This window comes from Pleurodeles waltl, chromosome 6, assembly GCF_031143425.1.
Source record: "Pleurodeles waltl isolate 20211129_DDA chromosome 6, aPleWal1.hap1.20221129, whole genome shotgun sequence".
Classification (NCBI taxonomy): Eukaryota; Metazoa; Chordata; class Amphibia; order Caudata; family Salamandridae; genus Pleurodeles; species Pleurodeles waltl.
The window spans coordinates 1,315,896,850-1,315,921,876 of NC_090445.1; the positions used below are offsets into that span (position 1 = coordinate 1,315,896,850).

The 25,027-nt window shown below is 41.5% G+C and overlaps 1 protein-coding gene across 4 annotated transcripts in view; it reads left to right on the forward strand.

The window, feature by feature from the left end:
- The window catches only part of OPN4 (opsin 4), a 714,562-nt gene that overhangs the window by 654,863 nt on the left and 34,672 nt on the right, over positions 1–25,027 (forward strand). For all 4 annotated transcript variants that reach the window (XM_069240595.1, XM_069240596.1, XM_069240598.1 and 1 more), the window contains one exon: positions 4,108–4,288. In XM_069240595.1, the coding sequence (XP_069096696.1) occupies positions 4,108–4,288 (181 nt within the window). The remainder of the gene's footprint in view (positions 1–4,107; positions 4,289–25,027) is intronic.

Consider the following 25,027-nt stretch of genomic DNA (forward strand, 5'->3'; position numbering starts at 1 on the left):
AGTTACATTGTTGATATTTTGTAGTCCAGACAGTTTTTCCAGTCACCTCCTCTTCTCCCAGTGAGAACAAACACCTATTCAGTACCTAACAGAAGGTTTCTGGAAAAATACAACATTTGAAATAAAAAAACATTGTGTGCAACTCTTCATGTGAAAAAAGAGGCATTTCAATGTTAATGCATTATTTTTTCAGTTATCATGGCATTGACAGTTCAGCTAACTTAGATCAGCCCTCTTATTCATTTGCAGGCCTATAACATTAAAGTATGATTGCCCACTACAAATTTTGCATTCAGCATATGTTTTATTTAAACACAAACTTTGCACATTATTATTGAAAGCATTTTGTGAGCGAATAACATTTGCATCAACACTATCAAATGGAAAAGCATGTGAAGATGATGGCTTTCCCTCAGATTCCTTTTTAAAACAGTCATAGAATTTTTAAACCCTTACGTGTAAAAAATGCCAAATTATGTTTTAACAGGTGGCAAGTTTTTTTTTTTTTTTTTTTTTTTAAAAGGCAAAAATCCAAAAGGTTGGATTTCATTTACTGAACTCAGACTATATAATTGTTAGTAAATTAATAGCTAATAGAATTAATAGAGCGGATAATAAGCTGACCCTTGAAGATCAAAATTGCTTTATTGCAGGTTGTGAAATATACAGCAATGCAAATGATTTAATAGACGCATTAGATGTTTTCAATACTATTCAGATTCCTGCTATAGTTTTTTAAAAGATGCTGAGAAAGCTTCCAATCTCATGTGCTGGGAGATTCTTTTTTTTTTTACTTTACAAATGTTTGGCTTTCCTCCCAGCTCACACGTCCTAAGTATTTAATAGAGACGTGTTAAGGCCAGATTGATAGTAAATTTATTAGATGGGGCATTTTAAAGGTAAATTGGGAAACTAGACTGGGTTGCCTTTTATCCTCGATTTTGTGTGCTTTGTATATAGATCATCTCACGATAGCTGTTTTATCTGATAAAGGTATATACCATGCTACCCAAAAAATGGAGAAAAACTAAGTTTTATGCAGATAATATTTTTTCTGATTTTTAAATTTAATAATGAAATGCAGGAGAGAATTTTGAAGATTTTTGGAGTTTCATGAACGTGGTGAATATAAAATTATTAAATCAAAAAACTGCCTTTTGTTAGGTAAATGCACTCCATAATCGTACTTGAGATTCAAGGGTCATTTAAAAATAAAGTTAAATTATATTTGTGGATTTAAATGAGCTAACATGTTATTTAAATTACAGATCACCACATCCCAAAATATAATTCTTATTATTTAGATATAATGCCCTCCCTCGCTTGATCCTTGACTTAGTGGCCCAAATAAGAATGTCAATTTTGCCATTGTTTAATTTTGTGTGTATTGCTGTTCCTTGTGTTATGAATTTTAATTTTGTAAGGAAGCAGATAGTTTGTTTTCCTCCTTTTTATTGGTCCAGATTTTCACTTAGCACTTTATGTAGGTCTCAAGTACAAGAGGGCTTAGCCTTTCCACACATTAAGACATACTGGCCCGTATTTATACTTTTTGACGCTAAACTGCGCTAACGCAGTTTAGCGTCAAAAAATTTTGCGCCGGCTAACGCCATTCTGAAGCGCCATGCGGGCGCCGTATTTATTGAATGGCGTTAGCCGGCGCAAGCAGACCGGCGCTGCCTGGTGTGCGTGGAAAAAAACCACGTACACCAGGCAGCGCCGGCGTAGGGAAAAATGGCGTTAGGGCGTCTTAAAAATGGCGCAAGTCAGGTTGACGCTAAAAAATCGTCTTAACCCGATTTGCGCCATTTTAAACGACGCCCAGACGCCATTTACATGACTCCTGTCTTAGTAAAGACAGGAGTCATGCCCCCTTGCCCAATGGCCATGCCCAGGGGACTTATGTCCCCTGGGCATGGTCATTGGGCATAGTGGCATGTAGGGGGGCCCAAATAAGGCCCCCCTATGCCACCCAAAAAAAAAAAAAAAAAAATGTATACTTACCTGAACTTACCTGAATGTCCCTGGGATGGGTCCCTCCATTCTTGGGTGTCCTCCTGGGGTGGGCAAGGGTGGCAGGGGGGGTCCCTGGGGGCAGGGGAGGGCACCTGTGGGCTCATTTTGAGCCCACAGGCCCCTTAACGCCTAACCTGACCCAGGCGTTAAAAAGTGGCGCAAATGCGGGGTTTTTTGACCCGACCACTCCCGGGCGTGATTTTTGCCCGGGAGTATAAATACGACGCATTTGCGTCGCTGTCATTTTTTTAGACGGGAACGCCTTCCTTGCATCTCATTAACGCAAGGAAGGCGTTCACGCAAAAAAATGACGCTATTTGCCCATACTTTGGCGCTAGACGCGTCTAACGCCAAAGTATAAATATGGCGTTAGTTTTGCGCCGAATTTGCGTCGAAAAAAACGACGCACATTCGGCGCAAACGGAGTATAAATATGCCCCACTGTTTTGCAACTTTTGCACACATAGCTTCAAGATCTAAAAATATGCATCTGATTCGCAGATATTTTGACAGTGACTTGATGAATATGATCCTGAAAGGAAATCAAATTGACAACATTATGAGGCTGACAGAGCACCTAAGAGAATGTGCTATAAGGTGTTGCAATGGTTCTTTAAAAGAAGAGAGCAGTTTTATCAGAATATTAATATTTGTATTTCTGGTTTAAAAGTGGCTGCTCATTTTAATGGTATAACCCTCAAGGATCAGCCATTTTTAGACAAAGTAATATTCACCAAATGGAAAATTAATGTTTTTATAAAATCATAGACGTTTTAATAAAGGGCAAATGGATAGCTTAGTCTAGTTTAGAACCGTCACTAAAGCAGTTTAGAGGTTGGCTGATCTGGTCCTAGAACTGTACACATCCCTTTTGTTAAGTATTGACCTGAGTAGTAATGGTCTCAACACCAATTTGATTTCTTGCTTAGTAGAGAACCACATTGTGAGATTGATTGGTTCTTGGAAATGTATTTGGCAAGTCTAAAAAAATACTTTTTAATGAGAATTTCTGGTAAATGATACAGCGAGGGGAATGTTAGAATAACACTATGGCCCAAATTTATACTTTTTTAGTGCCGCATTTGCGTTGTTTTTTTGACGCAAAATCGTCGCAAACTTGCAAAATACAATTGTATTTTGTAAGATTGCGCTGTTTTAGCGTCAAAAAATGACGCAAATGCGGCGCTAAAAAAGTATAAATAGGGGCCTATGCATGTGAAATAATGTCAATGATCTGCATTTTTAAGGGGGATCAATTACCATAAAATGCAGATTTATGCAAAATGCTTAATTTATCATATTCCTGTTTCTTTTAGATAAGATTAACCCTGATATTTTAGTTTATTGGTTTAGATACGGTCCTTGTGAGATGAGTAATTGGTCTCAGGTCATAAAGCATTGTACTAGAATAAACTTTAATTTTGAGCTCTGTGAGACCGAACTAGATTACTGTGTAATCCTGTGATGGTGCTACTTGGGTTATCCTCTGCAATGGGTTTATCAGATAAGCATAATAAATTAACATACATCACTATGCTGAATCATGCAAAGGTGGATAACTAAAATAATTCAACATTTCAGGAGTGGGTGACCAAAACGTTTATCTAAAATCCTTGTAATGAGATCTGTAGTAGGATTAAGGTTTATTCTGTTCTTCAAGAACATTGCTATATACATTTTACTTAAATCGTGTTTTTGACTTGGATATCTTTTATAATTTATACTGTAGCTATATTTGTTATGATGATGTATTGGTTATTGGTTCCATTGTATCTCCTTTAATAAAAATATTTATAAAAATGAAAGGAATGTCCTGGTATGTGGGTGCTGGTGAACAAAATACAATATATTTCAACCCTGAAAGGGTACCAGTGTTTCTGTTGCCGAAAAGTAATAGTTGAACTAAATGGATGCTTTTTATTTGTTGATATTTCACCGCATGAGAAGTTCTAGAAAATTGGTATTCAGCAGGAGGTGCACAACTTTGAAATGAAGGGGCAAAGTGTATCATAGTGAGTGTATGCTGCACTAGACGTGTTTTTTATTTTAAAATCACACATCGACTAATACATGGTGTTTTCTGTTTTCAAGGATGGCCATAGCCAAGTATATTCCTTGCCTTGGATCTCTGCTGAGAGTGTCTCGTCAAGACTCCAGGTCCTATAGCAGCTACCCATCCACACGACGCTCCACTGTTACCAGCCAGACATCTGATGCAAGTGGGCTACATAGAGTCAAGAGCCGGCTAAACTCTATTTCTGACAGTGAATCAGTAAGCATCAACAGCACAGCTCCTATGTACCTCCACTTTGCTTGTTCTGGAATGACTAGAAATTGAACTATTCTGGGAGGGAAAGTATTGATAGATGACAAAAGGGATGAGGAAAGCTTTTGGACTAACTCATTGCGTACGGCATTGGGGGCTTGTTACCTTTGAAAGAGGTGGAGCGTAACACCTGCCTCATATTTCAAAGAGCAATGCCATGGTGTCTGCTTTCATCGAGATGGTGTAGGAAAGTTCACTCCACAGAACAATTTGAAAACATGAGGTAAAATAGTAAATTTTACTGCACAGTTTTCACATAAATTAACTAAATGCCATATGCTCTGACTAAACATTCATGAACTAGTCCAGTACACGTATGGTGTACAAAGCAAGTCTGTCCATGCCCACCAGTGTTGCAGATTCATCTGTTCTAAGATAATGTTGAGTATGATGTGGTAGAATGATGCATATTTCAGCACAATTGTGCTGAAATGTCTAAAAAGCAATAGGAGATTTAGGCAGATCAGGAATTTAATTCACATGCTCTGCCATTTAGCAAAGTGTATATTAGAATTGTACATTCCAGTTATATTAATTTTGTCATCCTGGAAGCATGGACGAATGAAAAATACAATAATTTTGCATTGTAGGGAAGTAGAGTGGTGCTACACAGATTCTACATCCTCTTTCAGTAATGTTGTTGCTCACATTATAGAGAGGCAACAGCATTCCAAACGTGGGCATCGCTATGAAATGGCTGTATACAACAGGCCCGGAATTGCCACTATAATGCTAGGGCCAGTATAATACTGAGGGTCAGCAGTAAGCATGGATGCCCATCTTTTGCAAAGCATTACCATCAATACTCCCAGTTAAAATGTTTCCAGGTGTTTGCACCTTCAATCCATGAGCACACTCCACATGCAACTAACACCAAAATGCCAGGGCCAGAATTTTGCCAGGGTTGGGGCCTATCATGCCACCGATGACCCACATGCAAAAACAACAAGGTGATGGATGGGATGCTTAAATACATTTCAGCCACTGGAATTCTCTCAGACCGCATCTCAGTCCATAGTCTTTTTTACCCATCAGGCCACCTCAGTTTGGTCCCAGCCATATGCAGATCAGTGTTGACCCTGCTCCTCATGGGAACAGTCAGACGAACTGATAGGCCAGGTCCTCCCTGAACCGGAACATAAGTAACCTAGGACCGGTTTTTACAGATGATCCATATAGCACAAATTACCACCAATGTGAAAGGACAGCATTTTGCCAGAGGTTGGCAACATGATGGAGAATCAGTCCAAGTTAGGGGTGCACCATTGAGCTATGCATGCTCACCATATTCCAATAATTCCTACAATATTCCAAAGGCTACATTTTCACAGGTCGGCTCCATCATGCTATCGCAGCCCCTATTGGGTAACAAAAACACCAGTATACCAAGGTCACATTTTTAGGATAGTTACCTCAGGACTTGGATGCATCCCAAATGCCCAAAATTCCCACCAATATGCAAAATACTGCATTTTGAACAGGCTCTGCCAAGGATATTCTCATCTGTAAAGAATGCCAACAGTATCCGAGTTAGAACACTTTGGGGGTCATTCTGGACCGCCAGGGAAAAAATGACCAAAGCACCGCCAACAGGCTGGCGGTGCTTTTTTCCATATTCTGACGGGCCGGCGGTTTTCCGCCATTTCTGCCCCGGCGGCGATAATCCACCAGGGCAGCGCTGCCCTGGGGATTATGACCCCCTTACCGCCAGGAAGAGGCTGGCGGTAAGGGGTGTCCAGGGGCCCCTGGGGGCCCCTGCACTGCCCATGCCACTGGCATGGGCAGTGCAGGGGCCCCCTAACAGGGCCCCGGCCAGCTTTTCACTGTCTGCATAGCAGACAGTGAAAAGCGCGACGGGTGCAACTGCACCCGTCGCACGGCCGCAACACCGCCGGCTCCATTCGGAGCCGGCTTCTGTGTTGCGGCCTCATTCCCGCTGGGCCGGCGGGCGCAAGTTTGCGCCCGCCAGCCAGTGTTACCGAAAATCTGACAGTTCTACCATTTTACCAGGGTTTCTCCCATACACCAGGTTGACACCAATGTGCATGTCGTCCCCTGAAAGCAACAAGAGCAAAAACATTTCTTATACCTACCTAGCTTCCTCTCATCATGGGGTAGATGATAGCACTCCTTTGTGAAAGGCAGCAGTGTCAGGCCAGGAAAGCCATGCTGACTGCAGGAAACAAGAAGCTGCAGAGAGCATGAGGAGAAGGATTAAGAAGAGAAGAACCACCTCAATATCTCTTTCAGTCTCTGGGATGGATGCTTCAGCCCTATCAGGGGATAAGACAGTGCTTGTGTTTCTACCCTTGCTATTCTGCCTAACATCCAATTGGTTATGGGGGATTTTTTAGAAGTGCCCATTGGCAGTCTTCTTTATTTGATGTGCTGCATTGCTTGAGCATGCATAGCATATATGCTGCTGATTGTGTCTGCGTGAGATGCACAGTATTGAATTACATCCTCACACATCGACAATAAAGAAATCTGCAGATTATGTTTTCATGCTCTTTACAGAGTTTAGCAGCTATGAATGCAGGCAGTATTTGGGGTCTCCCCAATAGTGGGACAATACCCCTAACCCCCATTGATGAGAAACCATTGGCCATTGAATGTTTGGCAGCTTTTGAATATTTTTGTTAAAAGAGGAATTTGTGGACCTAAGGAGATGAACCAGATGTACGATATGGCCTTGTTAATATGCTGTGTTAATTTTACATCATGCAGTGCAAAAAATCATTCTTTTAGCCAGCGCTCAATGTACTGATTTGGAACAAGGCCAAAGGGGTCTGTAAAATCGGGTGCAGCAGTCTGTCTTTATACTACTCTTCTACACTTTTTCTGATGGACACTAATAACTGAAGATTTTTCACCTTGTGAATATTCCCCAGACATTAGACTGGATCTGGAATCTTTAAAGCAGTACTGCTGCTCTCTGCTAGGTGGCATCATGCAGTTGTATGCCAATGTAAAGTGACGAGCGGAACCTAACATAAGTGCCACTCATGCACACTGATATCAGTTCCTTTCTTTCTGTGCCTTCAGACATGGATCCAAGGCTTCTCCTTGATCTTCACAACCATATTTTTGAGAAACATTGCCAGTGTGCCAAGGAAAATGTAACCTCCTAACTTAACAGGGTTCACACCAGGTAACTGTCACAAACAGATGCCTCTGACAGAACTGTCACAAACAGATAGCTCTGACAGAACTTCAAGAAATGCATCTTTTATGTCTGGGATCAGAGCACAAATCCAGGTCCTGTGATGACTGCATCCAGATGAATCCGAAGGCCATCCTGGAGTGCATGGCCAAATTTTATATTTCAAACATAAGAATACTCCAAAATGCAACCAGTTGAAGTCAAAAGGGAGTTCTTCAGTCCAGCTGCTGAATTCATACATACAGTTGATCATCATTGTTTGAAATTGGGTTACTGGTTGACTGTCGTGTGAGCCCTGGTCAATCAGCAATCACAATCCTAGTCAGAGTAAGGCACAGGCAAACCTCAAATCAATCTGAGACCACCTCCTGGTAGCTTGGCACAGGGCAGTCAGGCTTAACTTAGGCACAAAACCTGAAACAGTAAAACAGTGAAAACACCACACACAGAAATCCCACACGGGTTAGAAAAATAAAGCTAAATAAAAAAAATTAGAAGAAGACCAAAAAGATAAAAATCCAATCAGTAGAACCCGGAGTTATGAATTTTTAAAGAATAAACTGCAATATAGCACCTAAAAGCATAAAGAATCAATCACGGCTGACTGATCATGCTGGACCAGATCAAAGACAAGCGTCCAGGCTGACCGTGATAGAGTGCAGGTCGGATACAGTCCCAGATTAGTCCAGCTGAATTTACTTTCTCAAGTCACCGGGAGCAAAGAGAGTGTCACAGGTAGTGGCTGGTGTGGCACAAAGAGCAGGCCACGCATCAAGAATGGGCGGACTGGAACTTCGCGTTGGTGATCCTCCATGGGCTGTTGATTCTGTTGTGCAAAGAGACGGGCTGGTGGTGACTCGTGCTGATTTCCAGAGTGAGTGGTGAGGTTCCAGTGCGAACTGACCTGTTCACAGTTGCAAAGAGTCCAAAATCTTGAGTCTCACAGCCACACCAAAGGTCCAGGACCTGTGAGGCATCACTTAGGGGTCAGGAAATCACTGAAGACTGGTCCTGGAGCTGTTAGGGAGCCTTTTATGTCCCTGAGGCTCAGAGCAATAGCCTAGCCCTATGAGGCACTCTAGGGCATGGGTTCAAGATGGAGTTGCAGGTCTAGTACTTCTTCCCTAGGCAAGAGGGCAGCAACCAGCAGGTCAGCACAGCAGGTCAGCAGTTCCTTGTTGAACGGCAGTCTAGTAGAGTGGCAGTCCTTGTAGCATCACTGGCAGAGTATCCATAGGTCCAGAAGTGTACTGAAGTGGTGGTGGCTAAGGTCCTGTTATACACGGTTGTGCCTTTGAAGTGGAGAGAAGCTTTTAGAGGCATGCCTTTGAAGTTCACAGATGTACTGCCTTCCCTGCCCTGGCCCTAACTAACTACAGGAGGTATGCAGCCCTTTGTGTGGAGACCGGACACCGCCTACCCAGGTGTAAGTGAGGCTGGGCCCAGCTCCTTCTTCCCACCCTGCAAGTGATGGCCCATCCAGTCTCGCCTAAGGCCCCATTATGTGTGGCTGTCTAGAAAGAAGAAACACTGCCCAACTGCCAACTATACCCAGCCATGTGACCAGAGACAGGATGCAGGCACCAAATGGTTAAAAATGCTAACGTTCTGCAAGTGGCAGTTTCAGAATTGAACTGTAAAACGTAGGATGTTAAGTTAGGATTCCAGAGACACCAAGCATGAACTGGTTATCTCTTCTCATTTGGATACACAACACAGGTAGGCAAACCCCTAGCACAGAAGAGATGGGATAAAGAACTGGGTTGCTCACTTACAGATACAGAATAATCAAATATCTTTTAGAGAACATGAGGAGCATCTACAAGTGCCATGACCTGAGAAGTATTGTTGAAAATCACACTATACAGACTTTATACCAGCCAGGATCTATGCTTGGAATTTCATTAAAATGGTGGAATGCTAATGAGTGTGCCTGGAACTGGTACCTCACTGCATTTGCTGTGGCACTATCCCAAACTAAAAAGATACTGGTTAACCTAAACGCCATGTTTGAGATGGAGATCCCACTATCCCAGATATGTACAAACATAGGTCTTCTAAATAAGTCAACATACCCACTGCATTCCCACAGGGGAAGGTGATGACCATTACCCCTGTACACCACACGGCAGGATATCACAGCCCTATGGGGTACAGAGACAGCATCAGAACATCATACCTGGCGTCATAAGATTGGGGAACCTGTTGGTATGGAGAAACTTTCCACAGCACAGTTTGAGGCAACCTGGGAACTTTGCATTTAGTTTCTAACACATGAATTTTAGGAACTATCATAGCCTGGATACCTAAAGACGTAATGCATAGCAGACAAACAGGGAGGGGCCTAATAGGAAGTCCCAGGCAGTGGGCCAAATGAAAAATGTGCTTGGGGCATGGTGGACAGAAATTGAGTACACCAGGAATTTAAGGCAAGCTAGGTAGTCATTGTATATCTTCTTAGGATAAGTACTCGGGATCTGGTGGAAGAGGGGATACTCTACTGGAGGGGAGAGTAGGTTTTCAGGGGTGGTTAAGAGTTATTCCCTCACTGGACACTGGATGTAGGTGAGTACATGTATTTTACAACAAATTTCAATAAAATATTTTAACCATAATAGGGGATGGGGAACACAGGCATCTGTGTTTCACTGTGGGAGGCAGACACTGAACTTTCTTATGATGTCAATGAGTGCCATGTCGACCTCCTCCAGGTGGGACATTGGATTGACACACTGGTGTCCACTGCTTGGTCCAAGGTCATGTCCAAGCCAGGAAGCATTATGAATTCCTCTGCACTGAGACCATCTTGGATAGCTTGAGGAATAGATGCCCAAAAGCTATCCGCCTTAGCCAGTAGAATTTGTGCCACCATTCCCCAAAGGGTATGGGAGTAGCAACTGAGAAGACAGCTGGCATCTTGCTAAGTGTCTTTATCCGTTTTGACTTACGATCATGTTGAGTGGCAGGGAAAGCATTGGGATTTACATCACCAGTGAACACTTCTACTACACACTACCTGGAGTCAGGTGTTGCATAAGGAAGGCTCTTTGCCCAGTGCAGGATGATGTTAATGAACAACCTACCTGTTACCAGATGGACCTGAACATGGTTTTACCCAAATGCCTAAAAGGGTGTCCATATTGCCCTCATTAAATGTCAGCAGAGGACTTACCTGGCTGAAGTATCTTGACCTCCATAATAGGGAGCTGTAGGTCCATGTCTTCTGCCATTCTCCCCATAATAACTGTGAAGGAAGCACATTCCTCCATATCAGGGCCTGGGGGCTGGGGGAATACTAGATCGGAATACAGAGAAGTGTCCAGAAAACTAGCATCTTAGAGTTTTTCAAACCAGTTTTCTTCATCATATTGTGGAACATAATAATCTCCTTCATCATAATTGTCATTTTCTAAGTCAGTACGAAACAGATTGTATAAAGTGTTGGCCTTACCAAGTGGTAAGGGTAAAGTGTCAGAATCTAAAGGACTGCCAGTTGGCTGTGTGCCGGTTACAGCCGCGTGCAATCTCAGTTGTGATGCATTCTGTTTGGGCTGCAAATCCTCCTCCGACATCAAGAGTATCAGAAGTAGCATTGATGCCAAAGAAACCAAATACTGTAGGAAATGTTGCATGAATGAAGTTGACACTTGAGTCAGTTTTGAACCTGATATAGATTCAAGGGCCACAGATGGCATTGAAAGGGAACCCAGCAGAAGAGTTCCAACTGGAGGTCCCTGTAGATCCTTATTACCAGAAGGAACTGGTAAAGTGTCAAAAATGCACTGCATGGCCTGTCTGAAGGTCTCTACTAGCTCTACATTGCCAGCATGCCAGAAATGAGGAGTGTTCCGGGACTAGACTAGGAACCAACTCTGATTGAGACTAAGGCCCATATTTATACTTTTTTAGCGCCGCATTTCTGCTGCTTTTTGACGCAAAAACGGCGCAAACTTACAAAATGCAATGGTATTTTGCAAGTTTGCGCTGGTTTTGCGTAAAAAAATGAAGCAAATGTGGCACTAAAAAAGTATAAATATGGGCCTAAGAGCAAAACCTAGAAGCCCATTGGTGCCGTCTCACCCTTGCTGGAGGAGTGGTGAGAAGGGGCCCATTACGCCTTGAACTTCTTGTGTTTTTTGTTGAACTTGTCTCTTTCTGTAGGGCCATCCCCAAATATTGTGTCTTTGCCCTCCATGTTTTTCTGAATTAATTTTTGTTCACCTTCGGATTCTACGCATTTTACAACTGCCGTCCGGTGCTAAAAAGCTTGTGCTCATCCCCTAAAACATATTAACACTAGCACATACCCAATTGGCTAGTAAAGTGTACAACATGTGCCCTGTAAAATAAAATGCTACTAGTGGGCCTGCAGCACTGATTGTGCCACCTACTTAAGTAGACCTTTAAACATGTCGCAGGCATGCCATTGCATAGCCTGTGTGTGCAGTTTTGAACTGCCATCTCGACCTAGAAAACTAAACGTTTGCCAGGCCCAAACCTTCCTTTTTAAAATATATGTCACCTCTAGGGTAGGCCCTGGACAGCCATGAGGCCAGGGTGAACTATTCCTAAAAGGTAGAACATGTTCTTTTTAGTTTTACGTGTCCTGGTGGTGAAAAACCCTTACATTCATTTTTCACCACTACAAGGCCTGTCTCTACCATTGGTTTACATTGGAGTTGCCTTACTACATCTCATAGATGTGAATTCCAAATGGGAAGAGATGACCCCAGCATGTTTATTGTCTCTGGAATAACAATTTAAAATCCTAACTTATGGTGAAGAAGGACTTTAAATTGCAATTCTGAAAATATCGCTTTTAGAAATTTGGCATTTTTCTTGCCATAGCCATTTTGTGCCTGCAGTCTGTCTCTGGTCACATGACTCAGTGTAGTTGGCAGTTGGGCTTTGTGTATTCCTCTTAGACAGCCACACCCAATGAGGCGGGCTTAGGTGAGACTCAATGTCTGTTCGTGGGCAGGAAGGGAGGGAGAAGCTCGCATTACCTCACATACACCTGAATAGGCTGTGTCTGGTGCACACACAAAGGGCTTAACAACCTTGTCTTGACACTCCACCCAGCTTGGAGCCAGGGCAGGTGAGACAGAGAACCCCTTCACTTTAAAGCCACTGTCTAGAAGTTTCTACCTTCGACGGTCAGGGCACCAAGGTATAAATACTAGACCTCAGACACTGCCATTTCAGTACACTTCTGAATCCAGGGAAACTCAGCCAGGAAGAATGACTGCTGTGCTGCTGAAGGATTATCACTCTGTTGAACTCCTGCTTTGTTGAGCGGACCTGCTACCCTCTTGCCTAGGAGCAAGAAGGACTGGACCTGCATCTCTCCAACCCAGAAGCCAGAGTGACTGCACGGGGTAGTTGGCTGGCCTCCTGATGTGACATTTCAGAGAAATAAAAGACTTCCAACCACTCTGCTCCTGCACCTGGACTTTGCCATCTGTGAATCTACCCTGCCAAGTGGTGCCACCCCGGTCATGGACCCTTCGTAGTGGCCCTAAGATGCTTCCTAGCAGAACCAATAGATTTTCTCTGCTGAGCTCGCATCCCGAGCAGAACTGATGCATCTCCTCGTCTGAGTGGCACATCCTCAAACAGAACCAACACATCGTGGATTGGACCAAGAGCAGAAGACTCACACTGCCATGGCATCCTGCATCTTGGGTTCAACGCATTGCCTTTGGATCACCTTTGTGCGACGCTTCATTGGAGCAGGTCTTCGCATTCCTTTTTGACGGCAGTTAAAGCTCCGAATCGCAGCTTGACCACCCATTGGAACACCATTGCCTGGGCTGTGTAACACATTTCTGACACCGGCCTTCCCATCACAAGCTCTGTCGACAGCATCCCCAATCTCAACGCAACAGGACCTTACACTGCAGCTTTGCCGCATCTCAGAACCAACACAATATATCAGCTGAACGACGCATCTTCGACTAGGAATCACAGAATGCTCTGCAATCAGGACTTAATGTACTTTGTTCAGCTGGCCTATCTGGGTCCCTGTAGCCTGCTCAGTCTCTATTGCGGTCTGCCTGAGCTTTTGACATTGTCCCGGTGTGGTGCAGCCTGATCCCCAGTTGGCGCTTTTGGTTTCTAACGCTATTTCACAGTTTATTCTTTAAGAATTCGTAACTTAAGGTCTAGTGATTGGGCTTTTGTCATTTTGGTATTGTTGTGTTTATTAAATCAAATCTTATTTTTCTAACCTGGTATGGGATACTTTTTCTGTGGTGTTTTAACTTTTCTAATGTTTGAAGTGTTGCACAAATATTTTACACATTGCCTTCAAGTTAAGCTTGGCTGCTCTTTGTCAAGCTACCAGTGGGTGGGCACAGGCTAATTTGGGGTTCGCTTGTGCCTTACCCTGACACACCTCAGTCAACCAACAACCCTTTTTCTCACAGTGTGAATATGGTAGTTCACTATAGACATGAAAGCATTCTATAGGTGTAATTGTTGTGCTTCTCCTTTAAATGGTAGTGAGATCTAGTCACTTTTTCTATCAAGTTTAGAAATGAGCATTAACTCTGATTTACTCCAATTTATTTTCAAATCTGAGAAGTTGGTAAATTTTCCTACTAGATCAAGAACTTGTGGAATAGATTTTCCTTGTGTTCGGTGGTGTAAACATCTATCATATGTGAGTTGCTGGCACTTCAGTATGTTCGGACACAATCTGATGTCCACTATACATCATGGTAATGCATGGCTATTGTGAAAGGCTCAAAAGACAGATTACATGAGAGAGCAAGCACCCTTGCTTTATTGCTCTGACAATTCTTATTTTTTCCTGATGAATCCCATTTGCATTGATAATAGTTGTTGGCACTATGTACAGGGCTTTGATGTTTCTGCCAAAAATATGAAGTACATTTAAATCATGTTGTTACCTCTGAAAGGTTGAAATCAAAGGCTTTCTCTGCATCTACCACTTTTGCTGAATAATCAGCACACTTTTTACTAAATGATTGATTGATTGATATTTGTGAGCTCTCTGATGATGTCCACTTCTATTTTCACCTTACAAACCAATTTGAACTCTGAGGCTCAGTTCTCTGATTATAACATTAAGGCCCTTATTTAAAATGTATCATATATGTTGTGACTGCACTTCTACATATATTGTAATTATGAGTTTTGTGATAAATATCAGCAGGTCAAACATACTGTTTATCAGGGGAATACCTAGGTTATACAAGAAAATGTGGATTTTGGTGCAGTAACTACAAAAATCCCCAAGCCAACTCTACTTGCACCAGCACGATCCTGATATAATCGTTTTACAGGAAGCTTATAGACCAAATCCCATTTAATCACTGGCAGTTCACTGTTAAATATCATCATACTTAGCATGAACCAGAAGAGTAACCATTTTAATCAAACTTAGGATCACATTTAAACTACTGGGGTAGATCACATACATTAATGGATGATACATCATCATACAGGACATCATAGAAGGGAAACAAGTCACTCTGGTCAACATCTATTTCCCGAATATTCATGACTCAGAATTCTTCGGTAAGATATGGAGTAAAATACAAGAGGTATTTTGACAAAATATTGAGGTTTAAACATCAAGTTACAGAACTATCAGAAAAAAATATTATGATACAAAAATATCATGCTACAGAAATATTGTTGGCAAGAATATCGATTTTTTTAGGTAACAACTTTGTCAAGAATATTGTTGTTGTTAATATCATTTTCAAAAATATAGTTGTAATTTGTCAAGTCGGGACCCACCAAAAGTGGGGGTCCCATACATATTTTCCCCATTGAATTACCCACAGGGATTATAGACACAACTACAGCCCGAACGTTGGACGCAGTTACACCAAATTTGCCAGAAAGATACCTTTTGGTCCAGTAAGAGCTCTTTTTGGTGTAAATTCATTCAGTAGATTTGGAGATCTTAAAGAAAAAAGAAATATAGATATTTAGGGACGCAAATCCTACACGGAACGGACAGATCTCATACTGAGCTCTGATTGGCTGGCAGTACTTCATCCAGGACATGCTGGCAGCCATCTTGGGAAGCGGAGTCAACCGAGTCCCAACAACAACAAAAAAACAGAAGGGGGCAGGGTAGGAATCCCCTGACCCTCCTAGGCCTGATGGTAGGGTCCCTTTTTTAACATTTTTGACACAAAATCCTGGTGGGTCTGCGGATCCGTGGCAATTTTTTTTCTAAAAAAGGCCCAGCTCACCCCATGTTGCTGCATCGCTCTTGCTCCTGTCTTCCCCTTGCTTTTTCCCCCATTTACGGAGTGCTTTCTCGTTACTTTTCCCTTGTTCTTACTGCTTTCAGTTTGTTTTTTTACCTTTTTTTAGTGTGCCCAGTCCTTGCTTTTCCCTCATTTTAGCTCCTTTCTCCTTGCTTTTTCCACTGTTTTTGAGTGCCTTCTCCATATTTTTCCCTCATTTTCACTGCTTTCACCTTGCTTTTTACCTCATTTTTTGTTTGCTTCTCCTTGCTTTTCCCTTGTCTAACTGTTTTCTCTTGGCTTTTTCCCGTTTTTTGAGTGCCTTCTCCTTGCTTTTCCCTCATTCTCATTGCTTTCTCCTTGCTTTTTCCCTGTACTCTCAGTTTTCTCCTTGCTTTTTCCCCTGTTTTTTAATGCCTCCTCCTGTCTTTTCCCTCATTTTAACTGCTTTCTCTGTGCTTTTCCCCCATTTTTGTGTGCCTTCTCCTTGCTTTCCCCTCATTTTTACTGCTTTCTCATTGCTTTTGCCCCCATTTTTCTGTGCTTTCTCCATGCTTTTCCCTCATTTTCATTACTTTCCCCTTGCTTTTTCCCTTATACTTTGGGTGTCTTCTCCTTGTTTTTCCCTGCTTCTCCCTACTTTCTCTTTGCTTTTTCATTCATTTTTTGAGTGCCTTCTTGCTTTTCCCTCGTTCTCACTGCTTTCACATTGCTTTTTTATCTGTATTTTGTGTGCCCTCTCTTTGCTTTTCCTTTGTTTTCAGTGCTTTATTTTTGCTTTTCCCCCTTTTTTGTGTACTCGCTCCTTACTTTTCTCTGCTTTTCACTACTTTCCCGTTTTCATGTGCCTTTTCCTTGTTTTTCCCCAATTTTCACTGCTTTCTCCTTGCTTTTTCCCTCATCTTTTGTATGCCTTCTCCTTGATTTTCCCTTGTTTTCATTGCTTTCTCCTTAATTTTACCCTCATTTTTTGTATGTCTTCTCCTTGCTTTTCCCTAGTTTTCACTACTTTCGCCTTTCTTTTTCCCACAGTTTTTGAGTGCCTTCTCCTTGCTTTTACCTTGTGGCAAGTGTTTTGATGCACACAGGCTATTCGAGCAGGGCCTGGACGCAGGCCAGTCCCTGTGTCCAACACCTACTGTGTTATGAAAACATAGAAATTCACTGAAAAAAGCTAAGGTTACAGGGATGTTATAGTTAGGAATTAGAATTTAAAACATCGTTAGAAATTCAATAACTCAGAATTTACATGCACAAAACCATAGAAATTCAGCTGTTATATTTCGAGTTATTACAAGCAACTATAACTCGTGCCTTAAGACAACTATAACTTGCGCCCTTGCCATGCACTGCTTATTACCCCACATATTACATCAGTAATTGCATTTTATATGACATCTTTCCTAATATCATTGAAACATTTGCAGTAAAAGTATTGATCTGTGCATGGTGGAGGCGCGAGTTATAGTTACCTTAGGGCACGAGTTATAGTTACTTGAAATAACTCAAACTATAACGGCTGAATTTGTATGGTTTTGTGTTAATTCTGATCATAACTACAATGTCCCTGTAACCTTTGGTTTTTTTAGAAAATATATACATTTGTTTATAATGTTTTGCAGTTGATTTTTTAATATATATTTATACATATAGGCTTTTGATACTGGTGAATTTAAAAAACAACCCCAAAAATGTAATATAATGTAAAGTATATATTCTTGGAAATAGTGTTACATTACTTATATGTATATATATAAACATACATACACGTGTCTATGTTTATATAAGTATTTCTTTATAAATAGTATTAAATATTATTGACATTTATTTAATATACATTATATTAATGTGATTTTTTTTAATGACATTAGTCTGAAAAATATTTTTGGGACGTTTTTGTACTTACCATTATAAGTATAGGGAAAGGATATTTTTGCAATTCATATTTTTGACCCAATATTTCTGTATGTTGATATTGTTGTGTTCGATACGGTGTCACTGATCCATTCAAGATCTAACTCACAATTACATAATCTGGGGAGATGACTACAATGTGACACTAGAGCAAGCATAGACAGAGCACAGACTGAAACAAGGGGGCACTCGTTGGCTAGAAGAGCACTTCAGAGTATTATTATAAAAGAAAGTGACCTCTTATCTATCTGGAGGATTAGGCACACAGCTAGAGCTTAGAGAAATAGGTACCTGGAATCAGCAGGTAAATATTTAGCACATACACTTTCGGACTATTCACTGGTGATATTGAAGCTCAAACTCCAGGTTAACCACAGGAGTGAAAGGCTATGGCATTTATCTCTAACAGTACTACCTGACAAGACGTTCAGAGATGAAATATCCATAGAAATACAGAATTACTTCGAAAATAACAGAGGGTGTATGAAAGAACAGCCCACTCTATGGAAGGCCTTTAAGGTAGTCCTGAGGGGTCATGCATAATTTAATCACACAGCATTCTCAGAACGCTATAGTTTATAACATTTAGGCACTAGATAGCCTCAGTGCGTAATTAAAAATAATAATAATAATAATAATAATAATAATAATAATAATAATAATAATAATAATAATAATAATAATAATATCATCAGAAGGCCACTACTGCTTGCAACACCCATTGCCCCTGTCAGCACTGCCAATGACAGTACCAACAAAACGTCTATTGCACTACTACGAGTGTGTCAATTCAGACTATTTTTGGTCCACAAAGGTGTAAAAATAGATTGAGATGCAAGTATTAGTCATTTTTAATGATTATTGAATTAAGAAATAGTAGTTGTGCTTATCTCTAAATTAGACAAATAGTGCCTCCATATGACAGACTGTCTTAAGTGCTGGTGCTGACAATAAGGCGCAAATGCTGAGCAGCGGAAACCACGGGCTCAAATTAAACACTGGATGGCCTCATTAATATCACTGAGAGTGCAGTTGCTGATGCTGACTCATATGTTGTGTTAAATCAGGTGGTAGTTTTCTGTATACTAATAATGCACAGGTAGTCTGCCCCTATAGGTATGTCTTCGCGTCTGTATTCTCTTTTCCTCTGGATGCTGCACATACTTTGTATTACTTTGAATTTTTTATTTTCCAACCAGATATCTGATTGATTGATTGATTGATTGTAGTCACTCTGGGTTATAGGTTCAAGAGATGCAGGTTTAGTCCTTCTCACCAAGACAAAAGGCAGCAGGTCAGCACAGCAGGGCAGCAGTCATTCACAGCCGCAATCCAGCAGTGTGGCAGTCCTTTCAGCAGCACAGCAGTTCTTTTTTCCAGGCAGAGTATCCGCAGGTCCAGAACTGTACCGAAGTGGTGGTGTCTGAGGTCCAGTATATATACCCATTTGTGCTTTGAAGTGGGATGGGAGAGGCATGCATTTGAAGTGCACATGTACCCTGCGTTCCTGGCCCCTGCTCCAAGTTAAATACAGTGGCTGTGCAGTCTTTTGTGTACAGACAGGACACAGCCTATTCAAGTGTAAGGGGGGCTGGACCCAGCTCCTCCCTTCTATTCTGCCCATGATAGCTCCATTTTGTGTGTGGCTATGTGGGAGGAATACACAAAGCGCAGTTGTCACACTCACCTAGTCATGTGTCCCAGAGTCCGGTTGCAGGCACCAAATGGCTAAGGCAAAAAAAAATGACAACTTTCTAAAAGTAAACACTCACAGGGATCCTCTGAGGGAAAAAATATTTCATACAAAACTTTGTTTTCAAAATAGCAGTAAAAATCTCTGCTAATCTTAGTACATGCAAAAAATAATGAGTAAGTAATAGATTGTATCAAATATAAGGTGTACTTCTCTCTATACTTACTATAATGTATACTTTATTAATTAGCTCCTTAAGGCTATGGATCACAAAAAAAGTTCAAGAGCATAGGGTCAAAATAGAAATATACAATAGTCGCACTTTGCCCTCTCATTGCACAGAGAGAGAGACATAACAGCGATGCCTCATTGTTGTTGCAAACAAACACAAATGATGGATGGAACGGGGAACCAATCAAACATTCACCCACAGTGCTCACCATGCCACCTCAGTTTGGACCCAGCCATATACAAATCAGTCTTGACCCTGTCCCAACTCCAGCCTGAACCGCCAGGCCAAGCCTTCCCTAGACCTGTAACAAACATCCTGGGACCGGTTTGAGAGTATCACCCTTCATCAGCCAAGCTAGCTTGAATCCAGTGGCATAGTGAGCCCAGGACCCACGTCTGGATATACGTGGCACTCTTATGGCGACAAAAGCAACAAACACAAATGATGGAAGGAATGCAGAACCAATCAAACATTCACCCCTAGTCACAGATCTGGGTTTAATCCATCAATTCTTTTGCTCACCATGCAACCCCAGTTTGAACCCAAACATATACAAATCAGTCTTGACCCTGCTCTCCATGGGAACTGTCCAGCCTGAACTGCCAGGCCAAGTCCTCCCTAGATTGGAAACAAGCATCCTGGGACCGGTTTCAGGGTATCACCCTTCATCAGCCAGGCTAGATTGAATCCAGGGGCATAGTGAGCCCGCGACCCACGCACCCTACCCAGCACACTTATGGCGACAAAAGCAAACAAACATAAATGATGGACGGAACGAGGAACCAATGAAAAATTCACCTCCAGTGATTTCTTAGCTTCCTTCATTACCACAAGGGCACTGCACTCCACTAGTGCACCATCAGACATTTTAATATCAACCAATTCAACCATATGTAGTACAGATCCTCATCTTCCAGCTTCTTCCTTAAAATTAAGGTTATTGTTTTGTCTAAACTTTAGAAAGGCAGCTAGTGATTTGCCAGCATTATTCAGGTAAATAATTTTTTTACCTTTTTGAACATGGACAAAGAGGTTTGAGCATCTGCCTACCATGGTGTCAAACTCATATTTAAGGCATTTTAAAAGTGCCATTGTGTTGGAGTCGTCATTTAGGCGACAGCTTATTTCTGCTGATAGCTAATCAAGCTTTATTTTGATGTTTTTATTCTTTTGAGACATACGGTTAATGAATTCACCTCTCATATAACATTTTAGGGAATCCCAAAGCACTACCGAATCCCAAAGCACTACCGGGAAGTAACTGAGTTTTTGTTTATTTTAATAAATTGGGACTTTTGGTCACACATAGGTCCTAATGTATTTAAACATAAACTGATACCATCCCTCACCCAAACTAACTTTTGTGCAACGCACTTTCTACTTTGGATCCCTATGAAACTATAGCGGCTTCAGCTCAAAGACACTAACTCATGTTGCTCTTGAGGCCTCCCTAATGGTGATGAAGAACATGTGTTATTTTCCTGTCCAAATTTACAAGAATTCTGGCAAAATATACCAACACAACTTTAAATGATTTTTAGAAGACCAATGAAGTTATCTTTCCCGGCTAGTGTGTTAAGCATACTCCTAGCAACACCTACTATTACCCCCCCAGATACTGATCTGCTACTACTAGACCTTCTAATCACCATTGCCATCAAAGTAATCCTGAAAGAATGGAAATCAAATAAAAATGTATCACATCATACCCGTTGGGCCTGGGTCGTCTAAGAAGCACCCATATTACACAAGCGCACACAAGCGCACAATAGATCCCAACCAATTGCATTGCAATGTATTTGGAAAACACTTGACCGTTTCATGCAGGACCACTCTACCTGAGGAAATCCTTTCTTTACAGACATCCCATACACCATACTGAGGTACCATGGGGCATATTTAAGAGCCCTTAGTGCCACCTTAGCGCCACCTTAGCATAATTTATTTTATGCGAAGGCAACACTAAAGTGGCTTTTTCCCCACTCCATATTTACAAAGTGGTGTAAATGCATGCATTCTGCCACTTTCTAAACCCTTGAGCCACATTATGCCTGCGCCAGGCATAAGGTATGCAAGGGGAGGGGGGCGTTCCGTAGCTAGGAGGCCTGCAAAAATGGCACCGTGAAATTTAAAAGATATCACTGTGCCATTTTTGGCGTCCTGTTTAAGGCCTGCTCAGAGGAGGCATTAAAATGATGCTCCCATAGAAACCTAGACCTCCTTGCACTTTGGTACACTAGCATCAAAGGCCCATATTTATACTTTTTTAGTGCCTCATTAGCATCATTTTCTGATGCAGAAGTGGTGCAAACTTACAAAATACAATTATATTTTTGATGCTAGTGTAGCAAAGCGCCACAATAGCATCAAAAATGTTGACGTTATTGTGCTACTGACCGTCATGGTGCACCATATTTTAAATACAGTGCAACCATGGTGTTGTTAGGTGTCAGTAGAGGGGGCGCAGAAAAAGTAGCACATCAGATCTGATGTGCCACGTTTTCCTAAATATGGGCCTATGTGTCTCGGTGTTGTTCAATATTCTTCTCTCTGTACTATGGCACATCCCTCCCTATTTCCTAGTTGTCTTGTTATCAACTCTTCATTTCACACTCAAAAAAGACATGTATACTCCAGCCACCTCATACATAACCTTATCATATTCCAAATGCTTTATGCGGTGTTTATTATGGCTCACTTTGTTATTTTATCATCTTAAGCCTGTAGAGTCATGTATTAACAGTTATGCATTGCTGGTTAAGACTTGTTCTCCTTTGTCATCCCTTGCTCTCCCAACTTTGTTTTTTGCTGTAACAAATTTTTTCAAATGTTGTACCCTCAAAACTCAATAATAATGTTTTGAACAAAAAAAAGTCAGTACATACGGGTTTTAGTATCAGGGTCTAGCCAATGAACCACATGTTACAATTGAGCTGCTGAAAATTACCAGTGAAGATTAGGAATCATAAGAACCCTCTCGATCCAAGACTCTGGTTGTTGCCTCCATTTTAACCCCACAGTTACCCTAGAACATACCATTTGCCTTCATGGCTTTACATTTTGTAAGGGCGTCCACCTTTGGTTTGTAGGAAACAATTGTAGGGGGCATATAAAAATGAGGGGACTATTAGTGGGCCAGATGTACAGAACTGATTTGCAAAAGTGGTCGCAAATTTTACACCAATCAATTCTGATTTTGCAAACTGGCCCATGTAGAAATAGGTCTGTTCTCAATTTAAGGCATTTTAAAAGTGCCATTGTGTTGGATTCGTCCACCATCAGGGGTGAGTCAAGATGAAACCTACCTCATCAATTTTCATGAGGTAAGACACAATTTGCAACTCACTCCAATTGATTGCCATCACAGGAATGGTGGCCTGCTAGGGTCAGCAGATCACTATGTTTGTGTTTGCATTTAAACAAAGTACATGTGTTTCAAAGCAGACTATTCTCTTTAACCCCTTCAATGCGATGGACAGATCCAAGCCATCCTCTGCACCACTCTTCATGTGCAGAGGAAGGCTCCAGGCCATTCTTGCACACGAGGCAGGAAATCCTTGTGATGTGAACACTAGCAAGATTTTTCTTTTTTTTCATTTCAGTCTCACTAGATGGGAAAGAGCTTCCTCAGCAGCCTGAGGCATTTTTTTTCTGCAACTTAATGCCCATCGGCGGGCATGGCACACTGACACTTTTACATTGAAAGTGAAAGTGAAATGAGCTTGATCAGCTCATTTATTTTCACTGCATCGGTGCTTGGGGGCATATCTCAGCCCCTCAAGCACCGATTCTGATGGAGGAGGTGTCAATGGAAAGGGGATAACTTCTCATTTCCAATGGTACCATTCCAAAATGGATCCCTGCTTGGGAATCATCGCAGGAGGGCAATCGCCAAGCAGGGATAAACCCACTAGACCCCACAAGTGAGGTAGATTTTTTACCAGGAGAAGTGGGAGTGGGTGGTACAAATTTTATGGATTCCTGCTGATTCCAGAAGTTTACGTCACAGAAATGCACCGATAATGTGCATCATTAGGCAAAGTTTGAGGTTTCCAGGGCATTGTGGGTAGAAAAACATTGTGGAATCCACACAAAGCATACCAGCCTGAATGCTCCTGGGTGTCTAATGTTCAGAAATATCTGAGTTTGGCAGTTTTCTCTGGGTGACCGTTGATCCCCTCATTGCCACATCAGATTGTTTGTGACAGAAAATATTGATGACTGCACATTATATTTTGGGGCCTTTCCTGTTGTGGGCACTAGGCTACCCACACAAGTGAGGTACCATTTCTATCAGAAGAATTAGGGCATCGCTGGGTGGAAGGAAGTTTGTGGCAGAAATGTGAGGAAAATGTGTTTCTTAGTCCAAGTTTGAGGTTCGCAAGGGATTTTGACTAAAACATCCTGGTGAGAGCCACGCATGTCACCCCATTCTGGATGTGTCTAGTTTAAAAAAATGTACAGATTAACTAGGTTTCTAGGTTTCCCTAGGTACAGGCTGAGATAGGGCCCATAATCCACTGATAGCCAGTTTGCAAAAATCATGTCAATTTAGAGTGGAAAAATGTGATGCATCCATATTTCGTTTTGTGCTATTTCCTGTCGCGGGCACTAGGCCAACCCACTCAAGTGAGGCACCGTTTTTATCAGAACACAAGTGGTAGCACAGAAGGGTAGGATATGTATTATTATACATTGGATTTGGCTGCATTTGTACCTTTCAAATGTAAGCCAGTGTGTAAATAAGAAGACATTAAAAAAAAAACGTTAAATCATATGCTCTTATGGGTACCAACCAATTCAGAGATGCATAAATAACCACTGCTTCTAACCTTCCCATATCATGTGCCCATTTCAGAAATACATAGGTTACCTTGATACCTACTTTTCACTCTACATATTTCACCATATGAAATTGTATATACTCTGTACACAACGAAAAAACATTGTACAGTGCAGCTCTGTTGTTGGCTCTGGGTACCTCAGGTTCTTGGAGATCTTCAAACCCTACATATCTCCACAACCAAAACAGTCTAGCAAACATAATGGTACATTGCTTTTGTAAATTGGTGATCATGACCAAAAAGATACAGATGAAAACATTGTCACAAATGACTGTTTTTATCCTACTCTATTTCAATATTTATTTATTTCAACAGTTAGTTTATTTGGGAAAACCTTAATGGATCTATACATATGACACCTTGGTGTCTTTAGAATTTTGTCTACTTTCCAGGTATATGTAACTTTCCTAGATCACTCATCGGTTTCACACTAGTTTGCACCACAAACTGGTCGAAGGTTGAAAGCACAAAAAATAAGAAAAATGGGCTACCTCATTGAAAAATGCCCAAACTGTGGTAAAGAATGTTTTTGATACAGCTCTGCATGTTCCTAAAAGCTGGAAAGATGGCGATGCCACTTTTATCCAGAGCACTTTTTTCCTATTTTC